Raw genomic sequence first — 18,088 nt, forward strand, 5'->3', positions numbered from 1 at the left:
GCTCATAAATCCTGATGCTAATATTTGTCTAAATGTGATGAGAAATTACGCGTGTTTTCCTTTAGGGGGATTCCACTTTTTGTTATTTCATTAAACACATTTTTGTTATAAAGCAAAACATAATATTATCATAGTCTATTAAACATGGTTATTGTTGTTAATTCTAGGATTTGCTCGCTGTGGCATGAAGTGACCGTGATCCAGCAGCTCGGGAAACCAAGCCACATGTTTTTCCATCTGGTTTGACCTTGAGATTTTTCTCGCATTTCGTGACCTTTCCTCTCTGAATTCTGGTGGAATCGGTCCGTATGTCCCATCTCAGTCCCCTAGCGGAGGAAAATGGGCCTACAGTGAGAAATTGAAAATAAGGATGAGCGCCATGTCTGATCCTCCGCTGGTGGAATAAGAGCGGACGGCAGAGCGAATATTTTCCCCGGGCCGCGGCTCCCGTCGGGGTTCGTATCGAACTATGGCCGACAGCGCCGGGATCCAGCAGGGTTCGCCGGCCATCGGGGCCGCGGGCTTGGTTCCGGCCGCTCCTGGAGCCGGGGGGACGGAGGGCTCCGGCGCCGCTGGAGGATCCGCACGTATCGCCGTGAAGAAGGCGCAACTCCGCTCCTCACCTCGGCCGAAGAAACTGGAAAAACTCGGCGTGTATTCCTCCTGCAAAGTACGATCTACCTGCAGACTCTTCCCTAGCAGCGGTGTGAGGGCTCGCTCTTTACAAAGCGTCTGCCCTGTGCAAGGTTGCAATAGTTTACAAAATGCAAGCGCAGCAAAGGAAGCCATTGCCGCACTTCATTTTTTTTTTTTTTTCATTTTGCATGCACGAAGCAATTACCGAGAAGGCGCTATTAAAAATCAAGTGACCTAAAGCGTCATCGCGGGCACAGGGGTTCAGAGCTGGGGCCTCCAGCTGCAAACTGTCCGCTGCTTTTACGACCGCACTATGTTTCTGTCAAGGTGGGGGGTTGTGAACGTAAACATTGGCTTGGCGCTGGTTCTTGGGAGTAGCTGTGCGGTGCTGTGCGCGCAGGGGCTGCATCCGTGCGTAAAGGCTTCCCCCACGGGGACATTTCAGCGCCGCGCCGCCGGTGAGCGCGCGGTGCTGAGCGGAGGGGATTTTTATTTTGAGGGTGGGGGGGTTCATGCAGAGTATATGATCCGCAGGGAGAGAGAGAGGGACTGGGTCTTTGTTTTGACAGGGTGACAGCTGCTGGAGGGGGGGTGGCCGAGAGGGAGGCGGAGTTTGTTGTTGTTTCACGACGCATGCGCAGTGCGGCGCGTCCAGCTGACGGTGACAGGCCTGCTCGCCCCACCTACTGAGCCCGAGCAGTCACAACAAACCTCCATTAACCTGAGAGGCCTTGACAAGGTGTAAAAAAGCTTGTATGCTGCTGTGGCACATTTACAATAAAAACATGAGTGTCAAGAGGCTGTGGCTGAGGGGGCAGAGCGGTCGGCGGTTCGATCTCGGTCTTCATCCATCCATCCGAATGCCAAAGTGCCCTTGGGCAAGAAGCCTAACCCCAAATTGCCTCTCATAGAAAAAGTGCTGCCCATAGATGCACTGTATGAGTGGCAATAAGCTGTACGGTGAAGTGCTTTGAGTGGTCGTCAAGACTATAAAAGTGCTACATGACTACAGACCATCTAACCTTTAATATATTGTGAGTACAAAGCAGGTAAACTATGCAAGTGGGCGACAACCTGTCAGTCATGAAGGATCATTACCTAAAACAACTTTACAAACACAACATATCGATGCTCGTTCCACTTGTAAGATCACTCACTGCCAGATCTGACTATCAATCTAATGTTGCACAGTCAACAAAGGAAGTTCTGTTTTTCGGTTTGTTTAGTCTGGACGGATTACCAGGAAACTTGGCATAAGGATGCAGAGATGCAGAAACGATCGTACATGATATTCCCTCACACCTTGATTACTGCCACAGCCTTTTCCCTGGTTTTAATTAGAAAACCCTGAAACGACTGCAGTCTGCACAAAATTCAGCATTTATGCTATTACCTAAGTTAGAGATTTGATCACATCCCACCTGTTTTATTGTTTTTAAAAATTGGCTCCCAGTTTGTTTCAGGATTGATTTAAGCATTTTATTGATTACTTTTAAGGATCTTCATGGCCTGGCCCCAGGCTTTATCGCTGATCTTTTAATTCCCTATTTACTTCTGCCCAGGGTCAAGTTTCCCTTCAGAATCTTGGCTGTAAACCAGGGGGACAGAGCATTTGCCATCAGGGCCTCAAGGCTCTGGAATGAATCGCCTGAGGATATAATGCTGTCTGAGATGGTGCCGTCTTGTCAGTCTCGGCTTAAAACATACTTTTATCGGAGGGCATATTCCTGAATTTACTTGGGGTAACCAGGCTAATATTGCTCTTTTATCTCTATAATTATAACCATTATTATTCATGTACTTGTTCTGTATTTTATTTACTTATTTTCTCTTGTGTAGCACTTTGTACTTTGTACTAAAAAGTGCTCTATAATTATTATTATTAAGTTATTATTATGCGTCAGGAAAGCACCCATTAAATTCTGGTGTGGATCCAGATCAGGGCGCGAAGAGAATTGTTTTAAATATTCACCAATTTCCCAGGAAATATTTCATGGATCTTGATGAATTAAACTTAACATATTTAGTCGCTGATATCATTTGAGCGTGTGCAATTTGATGCAGCTTGATTAAATTTAAAGGAGACTGTTGGGCCTTGGCAGAGGCAGGAGGTCCTCTGAGTGCTGCTCTAGTTTAAGATAAGTTGGATTTATGCTTGTACTAATGTAAACTGTGCTTCTTAGGCTGAAGGAGCCTGTAAGTGTAATGGCTGGAAAAGCCAGAACCCCCCTCCCACTCCCCCCCGAACTGACCAGCAGTCCAACACAGTCAACCTGCAGGAGCCCTGTCGCAGCTGCTCTCACACTTTGGGTGAGTGACCTGGAAAGAAGCTAAATGATATTAGACTATTTATTAGTCGATTTATTATCGATTTTATTATTAATTCTTGTTTTTTACGTTTCTCCCAGGTGATCACGTGACCCATCTAGAAAACGTGTCGGAGGAGGAAATGAACAGGCTTCTCGGAATCGTCCTGGACGTGGAGTATCTCTACACTTGTGTTCACAAAGAGGAGGATGCTGACACTAAGCAGGTCTACTTTTCACTCTTCAAAGTAAGCCTCTGCTTTGAGTATTAAAATATACACAAACACAGGATTTTCCCGACCCTCGTTGTGTACAAGTAAACACACATATGTCTTTTCTGTTGATCTTTCAGCTGCTGAGGAAATCCATTCTACAAATGGGTAAACCGACGTTAGAAGCACAGGAGAGTCCTCCGTTTGAAAAACCCAGCATTGAGCAGGTAAATACACATATTGACCTATTGCGCATCAATATTCGGATTCTATTGTTTCCTCATGCTTATTCTCTTTCCCATACAAATAGGGGGTGAACAATTTTGTCCAGTACAAGTTCAGCCACCTGCCGTCTAAGGAACGTCAAACAATCATGGAGCTTGCTAAGATGTTCCTCAACCAAATCAACTACTGGCAGCTGGAGACGCCCTCGCAGAGACGCCAGAGGGTGCCTACCGACGACGCCGCTGGATACAAAGCCAACTACACCAGGTAGCAGCGTGGGCACACATCCCGTCAACGTGCATTACACCTGATTACACAGTCACGTTTAAACTGAGCTTCTCCTGTCAGATGGCTGTGCTACTGCAACGTGCCTCAGTTCTGCGACAGCCTGCCCCGGTACGAGACCACGCAGATCTTCGGGCGGACGCTGCTGCGCTCGGTGTTCACAGTGATGAGGAAACAACTGCTAGAGCAGGCCCGACAGGAAAAGGACAAGCTGCCACCCGAGAAACGCACACTCATTCTCACACACTTTCCTAAGTAAGGAAAAAGAGAAAACATACAGCAACTCCCGAGATTTATCACCGGGAAATGTACAGCACATTTAAATTGGCTTTATGTTCAAACTAACACGTAATTAACAATCCAGAACAACCACTAATCACATATGTGTACTCGACTACCTTTTTTAACTGAGCTGTTTTTGCTGTGTTTTCTTTGGCTCAGGTTCTTGTCTATGCTGGAGGAGGAGGTGTACAGCCACAGCTCTCCCATCTGGAGCCAAGACTTCTTGGCAGGAGCGTCGGGGGGGCAGATTCCTATTCACACAGGTAACACACACCCTCGCAGGCCAAACACAAACGTGCAGAAGCATCATTGAAGCCGACTTCTGATTTTTTAACTTTTGCTTTTATCATCCTCTGTATTCCTTTGCAGTCATCAGCGCGCCCCCTGTGGCCAGGCCGTTGTACTACAGCACCAGTCCTGTGTCGGTGGACCCAACCACCTGTGGCAGTATCAGTCCAGCCAGGAAAACTGTGTTGGAGTCAATCCCAGGTGTTACAGTCAAACCTCTACATGGCTTCATATCTAGAAAATATTCATCATCTTCATCTGACTGATTTAAAACAAGATTTCTTTGCCTCAATGAAACTGAAAATTGGTCACAAAGTGGCACCAAACACACTGACTGTAAATCGGTTTTACTATCACGCATAACAGATGGAGATGAATCCACAATAAGCTGAACTCGGATGCTGGTTGACGTCTAGTTTGGGTTTTAATGCACTGATGATGACAAGTCCCTCCCTCTTTGCCCCTGTGCTGTCATAGTGGGAGAGAAGCGTAAACCCACCGAGCCCCTTCCCCATGAGGAAAACAAGAGGCCGCGGGCGGTGGGTGACATCCCCTTGGAGCTCATCAATGAGGTGATGGCAACCATCACCGACCCTGCTGCCATTCCCGAGGTAAAGGCACAAAACTTCAAGGAAATGATAGAAACAGATAGTTGGATGATTAATGTCATGATGGTGAAACTAAAGAGTTGACTGAAAATGTATTTGTATGCCTTTATGATGTTTGTCTTCCATATGTTTTTCCATAAGTTTAGCATACAGAGAAAATATTGATTTAATTTGAAAAAATGTTTTATTAAAGGAAAAAAGATTGAGACATTTAGTGAACAGATTTTCTACGACATATTTACCAGAGTAATCCATATGGCAATCTGATCTGTGGGTATGTGACCGTATACGAATTTAGAATTTTAGAAGAAGAAGACCCTGAAAATAATGCAGCTCAACCCTTTCTAAACCTATTTTCTTCACGAGGATGCTGATGCTGGGAGTAAAGGTTATAATCATGATGTATGTTTTCATGATTCTCCTTCCTGTGCAGACCAGTCTGCTGTCAGCCCACTCTGCACGTGACGAAGCTGCCCGTTTGGAGGAGCGCAGGGGGGTGATCGAGTTCCACGTCATCGGCAACTCCTTAAACCAGAAGCCCAATAAGCGGATCCTGATGTGGCTCGTGGGCCTCCAGAACGTGTTCTCCCACCAGCTCCCCCGCATGCCCAAGGAGTACATCACGCGGCTGGTGTTCGATCCGTGGGTGGAACCGTAGTTAGTCATCATCACTTATCACAGTTAGGGGGATGTTGAAGAGGTGACTGAAATGCATCTTGTCATTGACAGGAAGCACAAGACGCTGTCGCTGATCAAGGACGGACGCGTGATCGGAGGGATCTGCTTCCGCATGTTTCCATCGCAGGGCTTCACAGAGATCGTCTTCTGTGCCGTCACCTCCAACGAACAGGTCAAGGTGAGAGCGGCTCCGGCTTCTCAGCCCCAATCGAAACTTCAGTCTCTCTAGTTGATCCGTTTTTAACCTCTGCCTGTGGCTGTGCGGCTGCAGGGTTATGGAACCCATCTGATGAACCACCTGAAGGAGTATCACATCAAGCATGAAATCCTCAACTTCCTCACTTATGCTGATGAGTACGCCATCGGCTACTTCAAGAAACAGGTGACATGCGGAGTTCATTCATTTGCTCAGTACATGCTTATTACATTACAGCTGCTTGGGTCACAGGATGTTATTGTCGTCCTCCCCAGTCTCTCACATACGTCTTTAATACGTCAATATAAACTTTAGATTTTCCCTCTAATCCTATTTTTATGGGGATATCTTGGGGAACAAAATTTAGATTTTTTATCCCCTTGACATTTGCTACAAAAGTTAATGATCTGGAGACCCCCAAGTAATATTCACGCCACGTTAAGTGAAAATCCGTCCATGCACTGTTGAGTTCCACAACACGTGTGTGTTTTTTTAAATGGGAACATTTTTGCAGAGGCTGCGTGGCCCTGTATAAACATGTCTCCTCCTCCATCTCAGGGTTTCTCAAAGGACATCAAAGTTCCCAAGGCCAAGTATGTGGGCTACATCAAGGACTACGAGGGAGCCACACTCATGGGCTGTGAACTCAACCCCAGCATCCCCTACACGGAGTTCTCCGTTATCATCAAGAAGCAGAAGGAGGTGTGTGGGCGTTTGGAATTTTAAATGAAAACTCCGAAACTTTTAAATCCTTCCTTCTCTCTGTTCCTACACTCACTATCTTTGATTCCACCCTCGTGTGTCTCTTTCTGTCAGATCATTAAGAAACTGATAGAGAGGAAACAGGCTCAGATCAGAAAAGTCTATCCCGGACTTTCCTGTTTTAAGGAAGGAGTTCGGCAGATTCCTATAGAAAGCATTCCGGGCATACGTACGTTACTCGTACTAACCGTATTCACAGTATATGGCATTTATATTATTTTGAGTATTTTAGATGGTGCTAATTTTGGTGTCATTTTATAAACAGGTGAAACCGGCTGGAAACCTGTGGGCAAAGGGTAAGTGTGACTCTTCTGTGAGAGATTTCAACTGAGCACTGTGCCTCTGCATTGCTTCACCAAATGACTTGGCTGATGTTTTCCCCACATTGGCATGAAGCAATATTTCTAAATTAAGGACCGAATATCAGTTTGCAGGCGTATTATTAAATCTCTTAGGTCAGCAAGGATATAAACAGCAATGATCGGTGTTACAGACACTTCCATAGAATACAATACGATATAAGATACCTTACGATACCATAAAATAAACTACACTACAATAAGATAAAATACAATATGATATGATACAATATGATGTGATATGATATATGATAAGATAAAGTATGATACGATACAATGTGATACGGTGCGATAAGCTAAAATATAATGTAATATGATTCAATGCGATACGATGCAATACGATGCAATGTGATACGATAAGCTAAAAATGGATACAATACAATATGATAATTGTATATTAATCCCACTATAGGCAAACATCACTTCTTCCAAGTATTGTATCATGGTATTTTCAACACTGTTTTCCTTATTATACTTATATATTTATTATACATATAATACCACTATTTGTCATTATTACTATGTTGATATAATGTTTTTGCATTCTTTATTTATTGTTCTCCAGTAAGGAACTGAAGGACCCTGATCAACTGTACAGCACTCTGAAGACCATCCTTCAACATGTGAAGGTGAGGAACAAACGCACACACGCACAGCACCGACAACATATATACACACACACACACACCTCTTTTGTCCATAACATCACTCGTCTTCATGCCATAGAGTCACCCGAACGCCTGGCCGTTCATGGAACCTGTGAAGAAAACAGAGGCCCCTGGGTACTATCAAGTGATTCGCTTCCCCATGGGTAAGTAATCACATGACATCAAAGTAAAGCGGAGCCAAAAATTGTGGTTAATAATAGAGCCTGACCTCATACCGATATTAGAGAGTAACCAAATTCTGACCGCGACATAGCAACTGATAACTAATATATTTTAATCAAATCTGACAATGATTCCTATCACAAAGAAATATAGTTTACCCTTGATATTTTACAGGTTAACCACACTTTATAAAAATAAAACCAAATATAGTTTTTTTACATACATTTTTAAAGATAAATGCACCTTTATTCTGCTTTGTTTATTCTGAAAAATAAAGGTTTTCATGTCGGCAATAAACGCTGAAATGTGATCCGTCTATGAAAAACTTATTTTGGTCAATTTTATCAGACTAATATGTTAGTTAGGCTCTACTTAATAATTAACTAATGAATAATAAAATCCAGTTTCATAACAGTCCCCTTGTGAAATCACATTTAAATTCACTAGATCTGGACTTTCATTTGGACCAAATTACACACACTCATAAATAACACCCTTCTCGATGGGTCACATCATCCCCTGGGAGATGTGTAAAGCAAGAATTGATCCGTACATTAGCAGCAGTTTAATAATAACCAATGCTAATGCTTAGCGTGGTGGTATCATTTAGCTTCTTTCAAAGTTACTCACCCAAAGTGTGTGTGGGAGAGGTTGTGGCTTTTTCAGTCATTTCCCCAACAGGCTCCCTCAGTCCTCTAAATATACTGGATTATTCCCGGTGAAATTGGTGAAAATGTAAAAAATCATCCAATCTCGCAATGTTAAAGAAAATGGAAAAAAAATCCTTCTCCTTCCCTGACCCATAACACATCGTTCCATCAAATTTCGAGATAATCTGTCCTGTAGTTATAATCCTGTTTGCAAACAATTATACAAACCAACAAACAGAACATCCCTAGAGGAGGTAGTGATTAGAGAGAATAACTCTACTTCAATGAAACAGTAGCTTTTGGGATTGAAACATGACTTAATATCACATTTAGCACATTTCGGTGGTTCTCACTGTTAAATCCTGTTCTAGTGGAAACAAGACTGAAGTGTCCTTGGTGAAAAAAGAGAAGAGCTCTGTATTCATTTAACTAATTACTGAGAGAGTATGATCAGAAAAGAAATCACATTTCACATTCAACTTCATGTTCTGCTCACAGATCTGAAGACGATGAGCGAGCGCCTGAAGAGCAGGTACTACACGACGCGCAAGCTGTTCATGGCCGACATGCAACGCATCTTCACCAACTGTCGAGAGTACAACCCTCCGGAGAGCGAGTACTACAAGTGCGCCAACCTACTGGAGAAGTTCTTCTACACCAAGATTAAAGAGGCAGGCCTCATCGAGAAGTAGAACAGAGGAGGAAGGAGGAGGAGGAGGAGGAGGAGTTTCTCTTCACCTCCACAAAGAATGAGACAAGGCCTCTGTGGTCCAGGTTATAAGTGATGCAGATGACAGCCGGGTGTGAAGACAAGCCAGGAGCGGGACTACTGACTCTGGAGCTGTCGGGTTTCAGAGACATATTTTGATGTAAAAGGTGCACACTGGTCTCAGATCAGCACCCTTTAATGTTCGATGCATGCAGGCAAAGATCCTGAATCGGTAGCTTAGACTGATATTTACACTGAAAGATAGGCCGCGAGGGACGGCCTCACTGACGACCTGTGAGACTGTCGCTGCCATGAAACATAACAAGAAAACGTGTGTGTCTTCACATTTCATCACATATCCCAGGGTCCCGTGTGGAGAAAGGAGAGAGGAAGGCGTGAGAGTAATACATATTGAACGGAGCAGGGAGCTTCTGTTGTATGTGTGTGAAGACTTTGAGAGGCAACACAGACTGACGGCTGATTGGAGAGTCCCCGCTCACCTTTCTTACCTTGTCTCTCTCCGTCTCCTCTTTCTTTTCTTTCATCCCCCTGCCTTTCTGAATGCCTGCCTCCTCCTCCTCTCAGTGGACTCAGGTAGATATGTCACATCTACTGTGTGTTACATCATTACACAAGTGTTACCTTCGAGGGCTGCGACTGGGAGATCAGATTTTCCTGTCTGTGTAATCGTGCGCGCCATTAATGAGGTCAAAGTTTGACTGTGATGAGTTCATCCTGCCAAAAGAGGAATACATACTTTAAATTTGTACAGATTTTAATTATTTTAAAGCACTTATTCCCATTGTATATTTTAAATGTGTATATAACATATATTTTCTGTTTCGAGAACTAAAACTAAATAATCTTTTTTGTATAAGCCACCTAGGGCAGTGTGACTATCGAAATGCACTTTTATTTTTCCAAGTATTAGTAAACATAAAAATAATCCTCTTCTCTTCAAAAAATTTGTTTGACATATAAATTACCGCTGACTAAGGACTAATTTAATTATCTAGAGTTTATTCTTATTTATGTGCTGTAATTTAAAAAGGAAATGCTTTAGACAAGGTTAATTTATTCTCTCTTTATTTTTGCCCTGCAGATGGAGATTGATAACTTTATACTTTGGAGATAAATGAGAAGATTGTGCAATACTATGTAGTTTTGCTGTTTTGTAAAAAGGTGTTTGTACTTTTCAAACTTTAGGAAAATACGTTTTGTATTATGTCTGGATAAAAAAATACTTCATGCTCTTTGTACAACTGGTTTTAATGACATAGTATTAGCCTATTTTATAGACTGAATAAAAGAGGTGAGGCTAATTCAGCGTGTGTGGTGATTCAACTCAATCACATCATTTCTATGCCTCTGCACCACAATGTCGCAATCTGGTGATAAAGATATCTCAAGATCACCTTGAGGGAATTTAGTCAGATTTGGTATAAATGTTCACTTGGCCACGAGTATGACCTGGTTGGAATTTGGAGGTCAAAGGTCAATGCAACCCTCTTAAATGCCTTATCTTAAGAATGCCTCTGAGATTCATTTAAAATTTGGCACAAATCTTCACTTAGACTCAGATTAAGTGATTAGATTTCAGTGGACAAAGGTCACAATGAGTCTGGATTTCTTTGTTAAATCAGACCCAGCTTTCTTTAACCATTTAGAAACTTTTCAGCTGCAATAAAGAGAAACGGTTTTACCAACAGAATAATATAATCAAGGTACATTTTTGTATCTTTTTTTTGCAATGGCCAAGATTTAACAAACAATTAAAGTCAATTTTGAGTTCAACCTAAACAAGTTTAGATTGGAATTCAGTTTTCTAAACTTCTCATTTGAGCAGAGCTGTTAATATAATCTTGTATTATGTAAATGAGAAAATTATTAGTTATTGTTGTATTATAGAGTAGTGGATGTACCCCGCCTCTCGCCCAGTGTCGGCTGGGATTGGCTCCAGCCCCCCCACAAGTCTTAAAGGACAAGATGTATAGACGAGGGGTACATTCAATTTATTAAAAGACAATAATACGAGCTCATATTCAGTTCAGCTCATTCTGGTTTAGGTAAGATGGCATTAAAATTTTCAAAACCTGGTCTTCAGAAAATGAAGAAGTAGGAGAGAGGAAAGACTCAAAGAAAAGACAAGAAAATTAAGCTAAAAGTATGAAACAATGAAAAGTTAAGGGAAAACAATCTTAAACTGTTCACAGTCAAATTATATGCGAGAGATATATATATATATATATATATATATATATATATATATATATATATATATCACACAAATCACAAAAACAAAAAGGACCTTGCAAATGAAAACCAAACTCTATGACAGCACTTAAAAACTGACAGCGAACACTTGGAAACGAGGTCGCTGCTTTCAGCGGCAGCCAACAAACGACTCATTGTATTTCTCAAATGGCTGCTTGCTGCTCACAGAGTTCCTCGGTTTCCTGCTGTCAGTCTTCCCCTTGAATATAGGAGAACGGAGGAACTGCAAGTCTGTGAACTTGTCTCCCCGCCGAAGTTTCCTGTTAGGATGAGAATATAATTGAGAATTCGTACAGCATAAAACATTTCACTGCAAGAGTAGCTTTAAAATGCCATCTTACCCGTTCAGCGAGGGCTCCTTGTAGTCCACCACCATGGTGCAGCGCCGCTTGCGAGCGGGGACAGGAGTGGAGCATCTGCCATCAGACGGGTACTTGCGGTAGGCTGCAGGGGACATATTGGTCACATCACACAGACTCAAGCCCCGCCCTGCTGTCCTTACACCAAGCCCACCTGTGGAAACGTGAGGGAAGATGTGACACAAGAAAGAGAAAAGGAAACAGAGGTTGTGTGTTTTTTTGTGCGTACACCAGTGAACAGAGTGCGATAGAAACGATGCATAGAGAAGAGATAACACAGTGAGTCTCACCAAAACTCCCAAGCAGATTTCACTTAAACAAGCAGGTTTGGGAAATGAACAATGACTGTATGTAAAGATGGATGTTCCATGTTTACACACAGTCATTGGTGAATAAGCTTACGTCTCTTGCACGTCTTGATCCGCTGAGGTGTTACATGAGGTAAGAGAGGAGCAGTGTCGCTGGTGGGATCTCTGAAGTTGTGCAGGACGTTGTCTATTCTCATCATCTCAGCTTCAACCAGAGGGCTGACAGCCAGCAAACAATCCTCCTCCACAATCTCCCTGTGAGGCTCTGGCAAAAAAACACACACATTCACCTTTAAAACAAATGACCACTTGCAAAAAAAACTGACAGTCAAGCCCCTAAAGAACTCTATTTTCTTAACCCTGACATTTTTGTTATTATGTCACATTTATAAATAAAACAGCCATGTTTCTCTGACAATAACACGTTGAAAAACATTGAAGTCAAACTTGTCTATGCTGCAGCAAGATTCCAACAAGGAGTCGTCACTAAATTGCCACTGCATCCCAGCTGAGCAGCAAGTCCTTTACTGAGGGTAAATAGCTAATAATATAATCACCACACAGGCAGGATGAGCAGATTGTTTTGTCAGTCTCCCTGTGGCATAAGATCTCAGACACTATGAAACTATTGTAACAGACATAAAGTGAACATGTCTCAGAACATGTACTCACCTTGGTGAGTTTCCTGTTCCATCCCCTCAGGGTTCGGGCTGTTAGAGAAGCTGGAATCAGGGCAGTGAGGGAGATGAGCTTCTTCCTCTTCAGGCTCTGCAGTCTTGGGACTTGACTCCTCATCTCTAAAGACTGTAAAACACAAAGCAATGATAGAAATTGTTTAATTATAACCATTAAACGTCTCTTTCAAAGCTTTTAACAGAAATATGAAATTAATGCCTAAGTTCTCACCAGAGATCTCCTTGTTTGGAGGGATGTTTTCTTTTTGTCTGGGCCGGCCTCTACGAGTGGTGATCGCTTTGGTCTTTCCTAGTGAAGTCTGTCTCCTCCTGCTTTTTTGAGGAACATAAAGGCTGTCCTCTGATTCAGATGATTCAGATGACGAGCTTGACTCATCCAGTCTGGAGGCGACCGGTGATGCACCAGTTTGGGCCTGTTCTCTCTGCGGAGCCTCTTCGCTGATTGGTGTGGCCGGCTGACTGCCCTCGGCCTTCGCCCTGAACGGCGCCACGTGTACCGTCTCTTCACAGTCAAAGTCAAACGTGTCATTAAATCCCAGTGACGTGTTGAGCTTATTGCCCTGGGATGGAGGTGCTGCTTTGGAACGTGTGGCCGAACGGTCCCGACTCTTGGAGCGGGCTCTGGGTTTGTCCCATGGCTTCTTTAACTGGGCGCGCTCTGGTCTGCGGCCTCTCTCAGCTTTCCGTGCAGGCGCCTCCTGTTTGGTGCGGGGCTGCTGCTGGGCTTGTTTCCTGTTGGACTGCTTTTGGTTGCTTTTTTTAGGCGGGACTTGTTCAGGGGTAGAGTGCTGAAACTCTTCAGTGTCAATGAGATCTGCGAGTTCTGATTCCGGTGCTGGCTGCGGCTGATTTGGATTTTTATCCTCAGCCTGAATAGGACTTGCTATTAAAGTCTCTAACCCTGCTGTGGCGTCGCCCCCACTCAACAACCTCTGTTCCTGCACACACTCAGACCTCCTTTTGTTTCTTCTGTCTGTGTGCCCACGCCGTACAACCACTGAGGCTGGCAAAGTAAGCTGCTTGTCACATCCACGTTGTCCAGAGGTCTGAGGCTCTGTGAGGAAAAAGACAACATCATGAATTACACAAGCTCAACTCCAGGATTAGGACAAATGCAATAGTATATTAAAATACTGTATATTGTAAACAACAGCTTTTGTGTAACTATCTGAAAATCCAAAGAACAGATTATATACAAATTTGGGGATGTACCTGAGAATAACTTACATTTAGATGAATAAAAAAATAAAATAAATGGAAATGAACAAAATGAGTATTTCTACTCTTTTCTCAGCTGATAATGAGTCAACTATTGTGACTAAACCCCGATTTTGACCTGGAATATTAGCGCACGTGTTTGTATACCTGCACTAATTGGTGAAGCTTTGCACACAACGGGCTCATCGAGGTTCTCGCTGGTCCGCTTTCTCCTGAAAATCAAAAAGGTAACAGATTTTCAGTCATAGGACTCAGGATAAAGGTTGTGATAAAAAATGTCCTGCATTTTTAAAGTTACCTTGCTGAATTCCTGTGGTGCTGAGGTTCAACTGAGATGTTTGTAGCTTTTGTCTAAAAAGATAAAAAAATTATACATTCATACAATTTTTAAGTGAAACCCCGAATCGGTCTCCAATGTGAATCATGGACTGGATGTGGGCAAGAGGAGGCGACAGGTACCTCTGAAGCGCTCGCCGTCAGGGCTTCCCGCTCCTTGAGCTTCCTCTTGAGCAGCAGCAGGTGAAGGAACAGAGCCTGCTGCTCTCGTTTCAGCTGCAGGATCACTGCGTTGCCTTGTCTCACTTTTTCCTTTTCAGACTGCAGGGCTACGGCCAGCGTCTTGTTGTTCTCCTGGACACCGATCAGGATGGTGTTTGCGGACATAGCCCCTAGGAGTGAACACAATAAGATGAGCATGTGTTCGATTGAGGCACGATACCATCATCGTCACAACACAAAGTACAGTACAATGAATACATATTTTGATTTAAGTTACATTAATTGAGGAAAACGTGCTGATCATCACTACTGGTGGTATTCTCATGGTTGTTTGAAGCATCTTCATGTCACCTACATCTTACAAGTACATTATAATGAATGTATATATATTGATTTCAGTTACATTAACTGTGGGGAACGTGCTGATCCTCACCGCTGCTTTTGTGAATGATCCGGGGTCTTCCTCTGCTGGGAGCCGAGGCACTGGCCAGCCGTTTGTTCCTCTTCTCCTTCATCTTGTCCTTGATGTCCTCCAGACTCTGCTGGAAGGACTTCTTCTGGGCCCGCTCCTTCACCATGGCTCACGGCCTCCGCTCGGGTTTCAAGTGTTTGAGAGTCGTCCGGCTAATCAGCAGCGCAGCATTGTGATCAGAAGCCTAAGCAAAACAAACGACTCGGCTAACCTGTTAGCTAAGCTAGCACGCTCGTGGACGTAAACCGCACGGACCGTCTATCTCCGGCAGCTGCAGCAGGACGTTCTATATGAAAGCGACTTACCAGCATGTGTGTATCGATGTGTGAATACAATAAACTGTGCTATTTATTTTAAAATGGCAGCAGATGATACGTTTCCTCTCCGATCACCAGCAGACTCTCAGCGAGCTAACGTTCGAATTCTGAGCCGCGAGTGCTGATTGGATGAAACTTCGGACGACGTCACTTCCTAAGAATGAAAATATCGGTTCGCAAGATGGCGCTGATGCACAGAGGGAAATAAACTTCATTTACCTGCAAGTGATTTAATGTTCGCTGCTCCTCTAAAAGCCCAGAATCAGGGAGTGTACAGTTCTACAAAGCTTGGATAAGATAAGATAAGATAGACCTTTATTAATGTAGAAGGAAATTCTTGTGCCAGATCTTTCCCCAAAATTGTTATAACAAATAATAATAAAAAAGTATACAAAATAACTGAAGTATGAAAATATCAAGTTAGGACCAGTGTCTAAATATATAACAATATAAGTAAGATAAGTTCCAAAAATATAGGGAACTAGACTGAAACAAGAGTAGAAAAATATGTTTTTAACATTTTAAGTCTTGCACATGATAATGAACGTAATATTTGTCATGGTATTAATGATACTGTACATGTTAATAATGGAAGTAAAGATATTGTCCATGAAATAATAAAAGTAATATTGTGCATGTAGAACATGTTAATGAAAGATGCATCTCATGCACACTATCGTTGGCCCTATATAGTCTATAGTCTATAAATCTATATCTTACCTATTTACACATTATCTTAGGGCCTATATACAACCACTATTTTAAGGCCCATATACACTTTGTATTGGGGCCAATACACACATTATCTTGGGGTCTTTATAAACATTATCTGAGGACCTAATACATATTCCCTATCTTCGGGCCTATATACACACTACTTAAGGGCCTATTTACAGGTTATCTTAGGTCCTATATCTTAGGGCCTATATATACGATTGTAGGACCTATATACACACTATATTAGGGTCTATGTTAACACTAATTTTGGGCCTAAACGCACACTTTATTAGGACCTATATACACACTATCTTAGTGCCTATATACATACCACCTATATGCACTATCTTCAGGTCTATATACACACGATCTTAGGGCCTATATACCTTCGTGCACCAGCACAACTGTCTCCCATTAAAATCCTGCTTCAATGCCACGAGTGCCCATTCCTGCCCTTTCTCAGGTTTTGCTCATGCAGTAAATGTTCCATAAATATTGAATTACAGTAAAATACCTGGTCATGATCTCATTTTCTTTCTCAAGTCAGAGTCAAGCAGGCATGTCTTACTTGGCAGCCCACTGGGGAAGAAACTAGCATCCTTCATGCATGGTACTGCAGCTAATATAACATCCTTCCACCGTTTTTTGTCAGTGAGGATCCAAGAAAGTGTCTGCGACAGCCAAGTGAGTGGCATATTGAGGCTGTGGAAAGGGCTTTGGTGAGGCTCGGGTGTTGTCAGTGTCGCCCTCTGAAAACAAATGACTTCAGTACGGGTGCCTCAGCTGTAAAACAGGCCTGTACTTTCGGCCAAGACCCTTGAGTAAAGCATGCGGTTCGTTGTTGATTCAGCTTACTTTTCTCCCAGATGTTCACAATGGGATTATTTCTGTATAGGTTGCATAAGGATATGTAGCAGTTAAGCTTTATTACTAAGAAAATAAATTAAAAAACCTATATGAAAAACGTCATAAGCTCTTTTTAGTAACAGGCATGGCCTTTTGGTATTGGTTGGGGGTCTGAGTAAGTGTTGTAGGTGTGAGTGCTCTGTTACTAAGTGAGCCATACAAATCTGTAATGACTCACTGTTTTAATAATAAGATCACTTCTGTTTCACCTAAAAGCTGCAATATTCCTGCGAAAGGCAAGTAAGTGTTACAGCTGCTCCCTTACTGCAGGGAAATAGTGAGTGTGTGCTTTGTATGAAGGCGTTTATGTATTGCAAAGAAAAAATGAGTCAGGAGGGAGGTAAACATAGAGAGCAAGACATGAAGACAGCCACAGGTTTTAGCACAGCTTGCTTTAATGGACAAATCTATCACACAGTCATTTCATGCCACCCCTGACTCTCCTTGTGTCAGACACCTGGAGGGAAACTTATTATCACAGGTACAGGAAAAGGACAGAAGGGACTGAAATTCTAAACGGAGTGGGTTTTGTGGCAGTCAGAGAAATCAAGGCACGATAAAGATACCAACAACCACTGACTGCGGACGTCAACACGGGCGAAGACACTGCCTTTTTTAGTATAACAGGAGCTACTGGCTCAAATATCTAATGATGTGATGCACTAATATCAGGGATTCACAAACAAATCCCTGTCCAGTCTGATCTCTGGTTCACCCATCCCTGTCCAGACACTGTGACTGGCCAATAAAAAGATCATCTGCTTTCCTGCCAGATGAAAAGTATTAGCTCTAATCTGTGCACTCGCCTCAGCCGGGGCCCAAAATACACAGCGCTCCTTTTTTTAATATGGAAAAATGTGCATATGGTGCCATACTCACGATTTATGATAATGAAATCATAACACAGGGTCTGTAATCAACCACAAAAGCAAACCGTAAGCCAGAAACAGCTCGGGAAATCAGATTATAGCTTGTTTTATGAATCTCGGATTGATGAGTTGCCACCTACATCATCACCACGTTTTCTTTAGTTTAGTTACACATGGAGAACATCAACCACCCAGTCCAAGACTTATAGGATAATGATACTTGTAAATATAGGAAAGATGCAGGAGGCCAGGAAATTATACTAACCATTCCAACATGATTGAAACTGATATCATCATCAATAACAATAAAACTCAAATATACATATATCAAAATATTATATATTAAACATTAAATATTTATATAATAAACAATATAATTTCAACTGTATTTATATAGCACGTTCTAGTCTTATAGACCAGTCAAAGTGC

At 42.6% G+C, this 18,088-nt stretch overlaps 2 protein-coding genes across 4 annotated transcripts; one reads left to right on the forward strand and one right to left on the reverse strand.

The window, feature by feature from the left end:
• The first annotated feature begins 18 nt into the window (after positions 1–18).
• kat2b (K(lysine) acetyltransferase 2B) lies at positions 19–10,348 on the forward strand. Of its 2 annotated transcripts, XM_035183712.2 has the most exons (19): positions 19–670; positions 2,820–2,946; positions 3,045–3,190; positions 3,295–3,381; positions 3,465–3,646; positions 3,728–3,919; positions 4,106–4,209; positions 4,316–4,435; positions 4,712–4,845; positions 5,276–5,484; positions 5,572–5,698; positions 5,792–5,902; positions 6,275–6,418; positions 6,533–6,647; positions 6,744–6,774; positions 7,250–7,282; positions 7,403–7,466; positions 7,564–7,648; positions 8,816–10,348. In XM_035183712.2, the coding sequence occupies exons 1-19, from the start codon at positions 470–472 to the stop codon at positions 9,007–9,009; spliced, it is 2,406 nt and encodes an 801-aa protein (XP_035039603.1). In that variant the 5' UTR covers positions 19–469; the 3' UTR covers positions 9,010–10,348. The 2 variants fall into 2 exon arrangements, with proteins under 2 accessions (XP_035039603.1, XP_035039604.1); XM_035183713.2 differs by lacking the exon at positions 7,250–7,282 and having other exon boundaries at positions 25–670.
• A 938-nt stretch (positions 10,349–11,286) lies between these two features.
• sgo1 (shugoshin 1) lies at positions 11,287–15,281 on the reverse strand. 2 transcript variants are annotated; one of them, XM_035183716.2, is made up of 9 exons: positions 14,812–15,281; positions 14,340–14,548; positions 14,179–14,231; positions 14,028–14,092; positions 12,874–13,716; positions 12,640–12,771; positions 12,062–12,232; positions 11,642–11,744; positions 11,287–11,560 (listed from the first exon to the last, which is right to left on the reverse strand). In XM_035183716.2, exons 1-9 carry the CDS (start codon positions 14,954–14,956, stop codon positions 11,410–11,412), a joined length of 1,872 nt encoding a protein of 623 aa, XP_035039607.2. In that variant the 5' UTR covers positions 14,957–15,281; the 3' UTR covers positions 11,287–11,409. The 2 variants fall into 2 exon arrangements, with proteins under 2 accessions (XP_035039607.2, XP_035039606.2); XM_035183715.2 differs by having other exon boundaries at positions 11,288–11,560; positions 11,642–11,813.
• Positions 15,282–18,088: the final 2,807 nt, after the last annotated feature.

Source organism: Hippoglossus stenolepis, chromosome 17 (assembly GCF_022539355.2).
Source record: "Hippoglossus stenolepis isolate QCI-W04-F060 chromosome 17, HSTE1.2, whole genome shotgun sequence".
In the NCBI taxonomy this organism is placed as follows: Eukaryota; Metazoa; Chordata; class Actinopteri; order Pleuronectiformes; family Pleuronectidae; genus Hippoglossus; species Hippoglossus stenolepis.

Excerpts from the sequence above, each read along its gene's own strand:
- sgo1 (XM_035183715.2), bottom strand. The coding sequence starts at position 14,956 with ATGGTGAAGGAGCGGGCCCAGAAGAAGTCCTTCCAGCAGAGTCTGGAG. Across the intron at positions 14,232-14,339 it reads TGACGGCGAGCGCTTCAGAG|ACAAAAGCTACAAACATCTC; the intron begins GTACCTGTCGCC and ends TTATCTTTTTAG. Across the intron at positions 12,772-12,873 it reads TCCAAACAAGGAGATCTCTG|TCTTTAGAGATGAGGAGTCA; the intron begins GTGAGAACTTAG and ends TGTGTTTTACAG.
- kat2b (XM_035183712.2), top strand. The coding sequence starts at position 470 with ATGGCCGACAGCGCCGGGATCCAGCAGGGTTCGCCGGCCATCGGGGCC. Across the intron at positions 3,647-3,727 it reads TACAAAGCCAACTACACCAG|ATGGCTGTGCTACTGCAACG; the intron begins GTAGCAGCGTGG and ends TTCTCCTGTCAG. Across the intron at positions 4,436-4,711 it reads TGTGTTGGAGTCAATCCCAG|TGGGAGAGAAGCGTAAACCC; the intron begins GTGTTACAGTCA and ends GTGCTGTCATAG.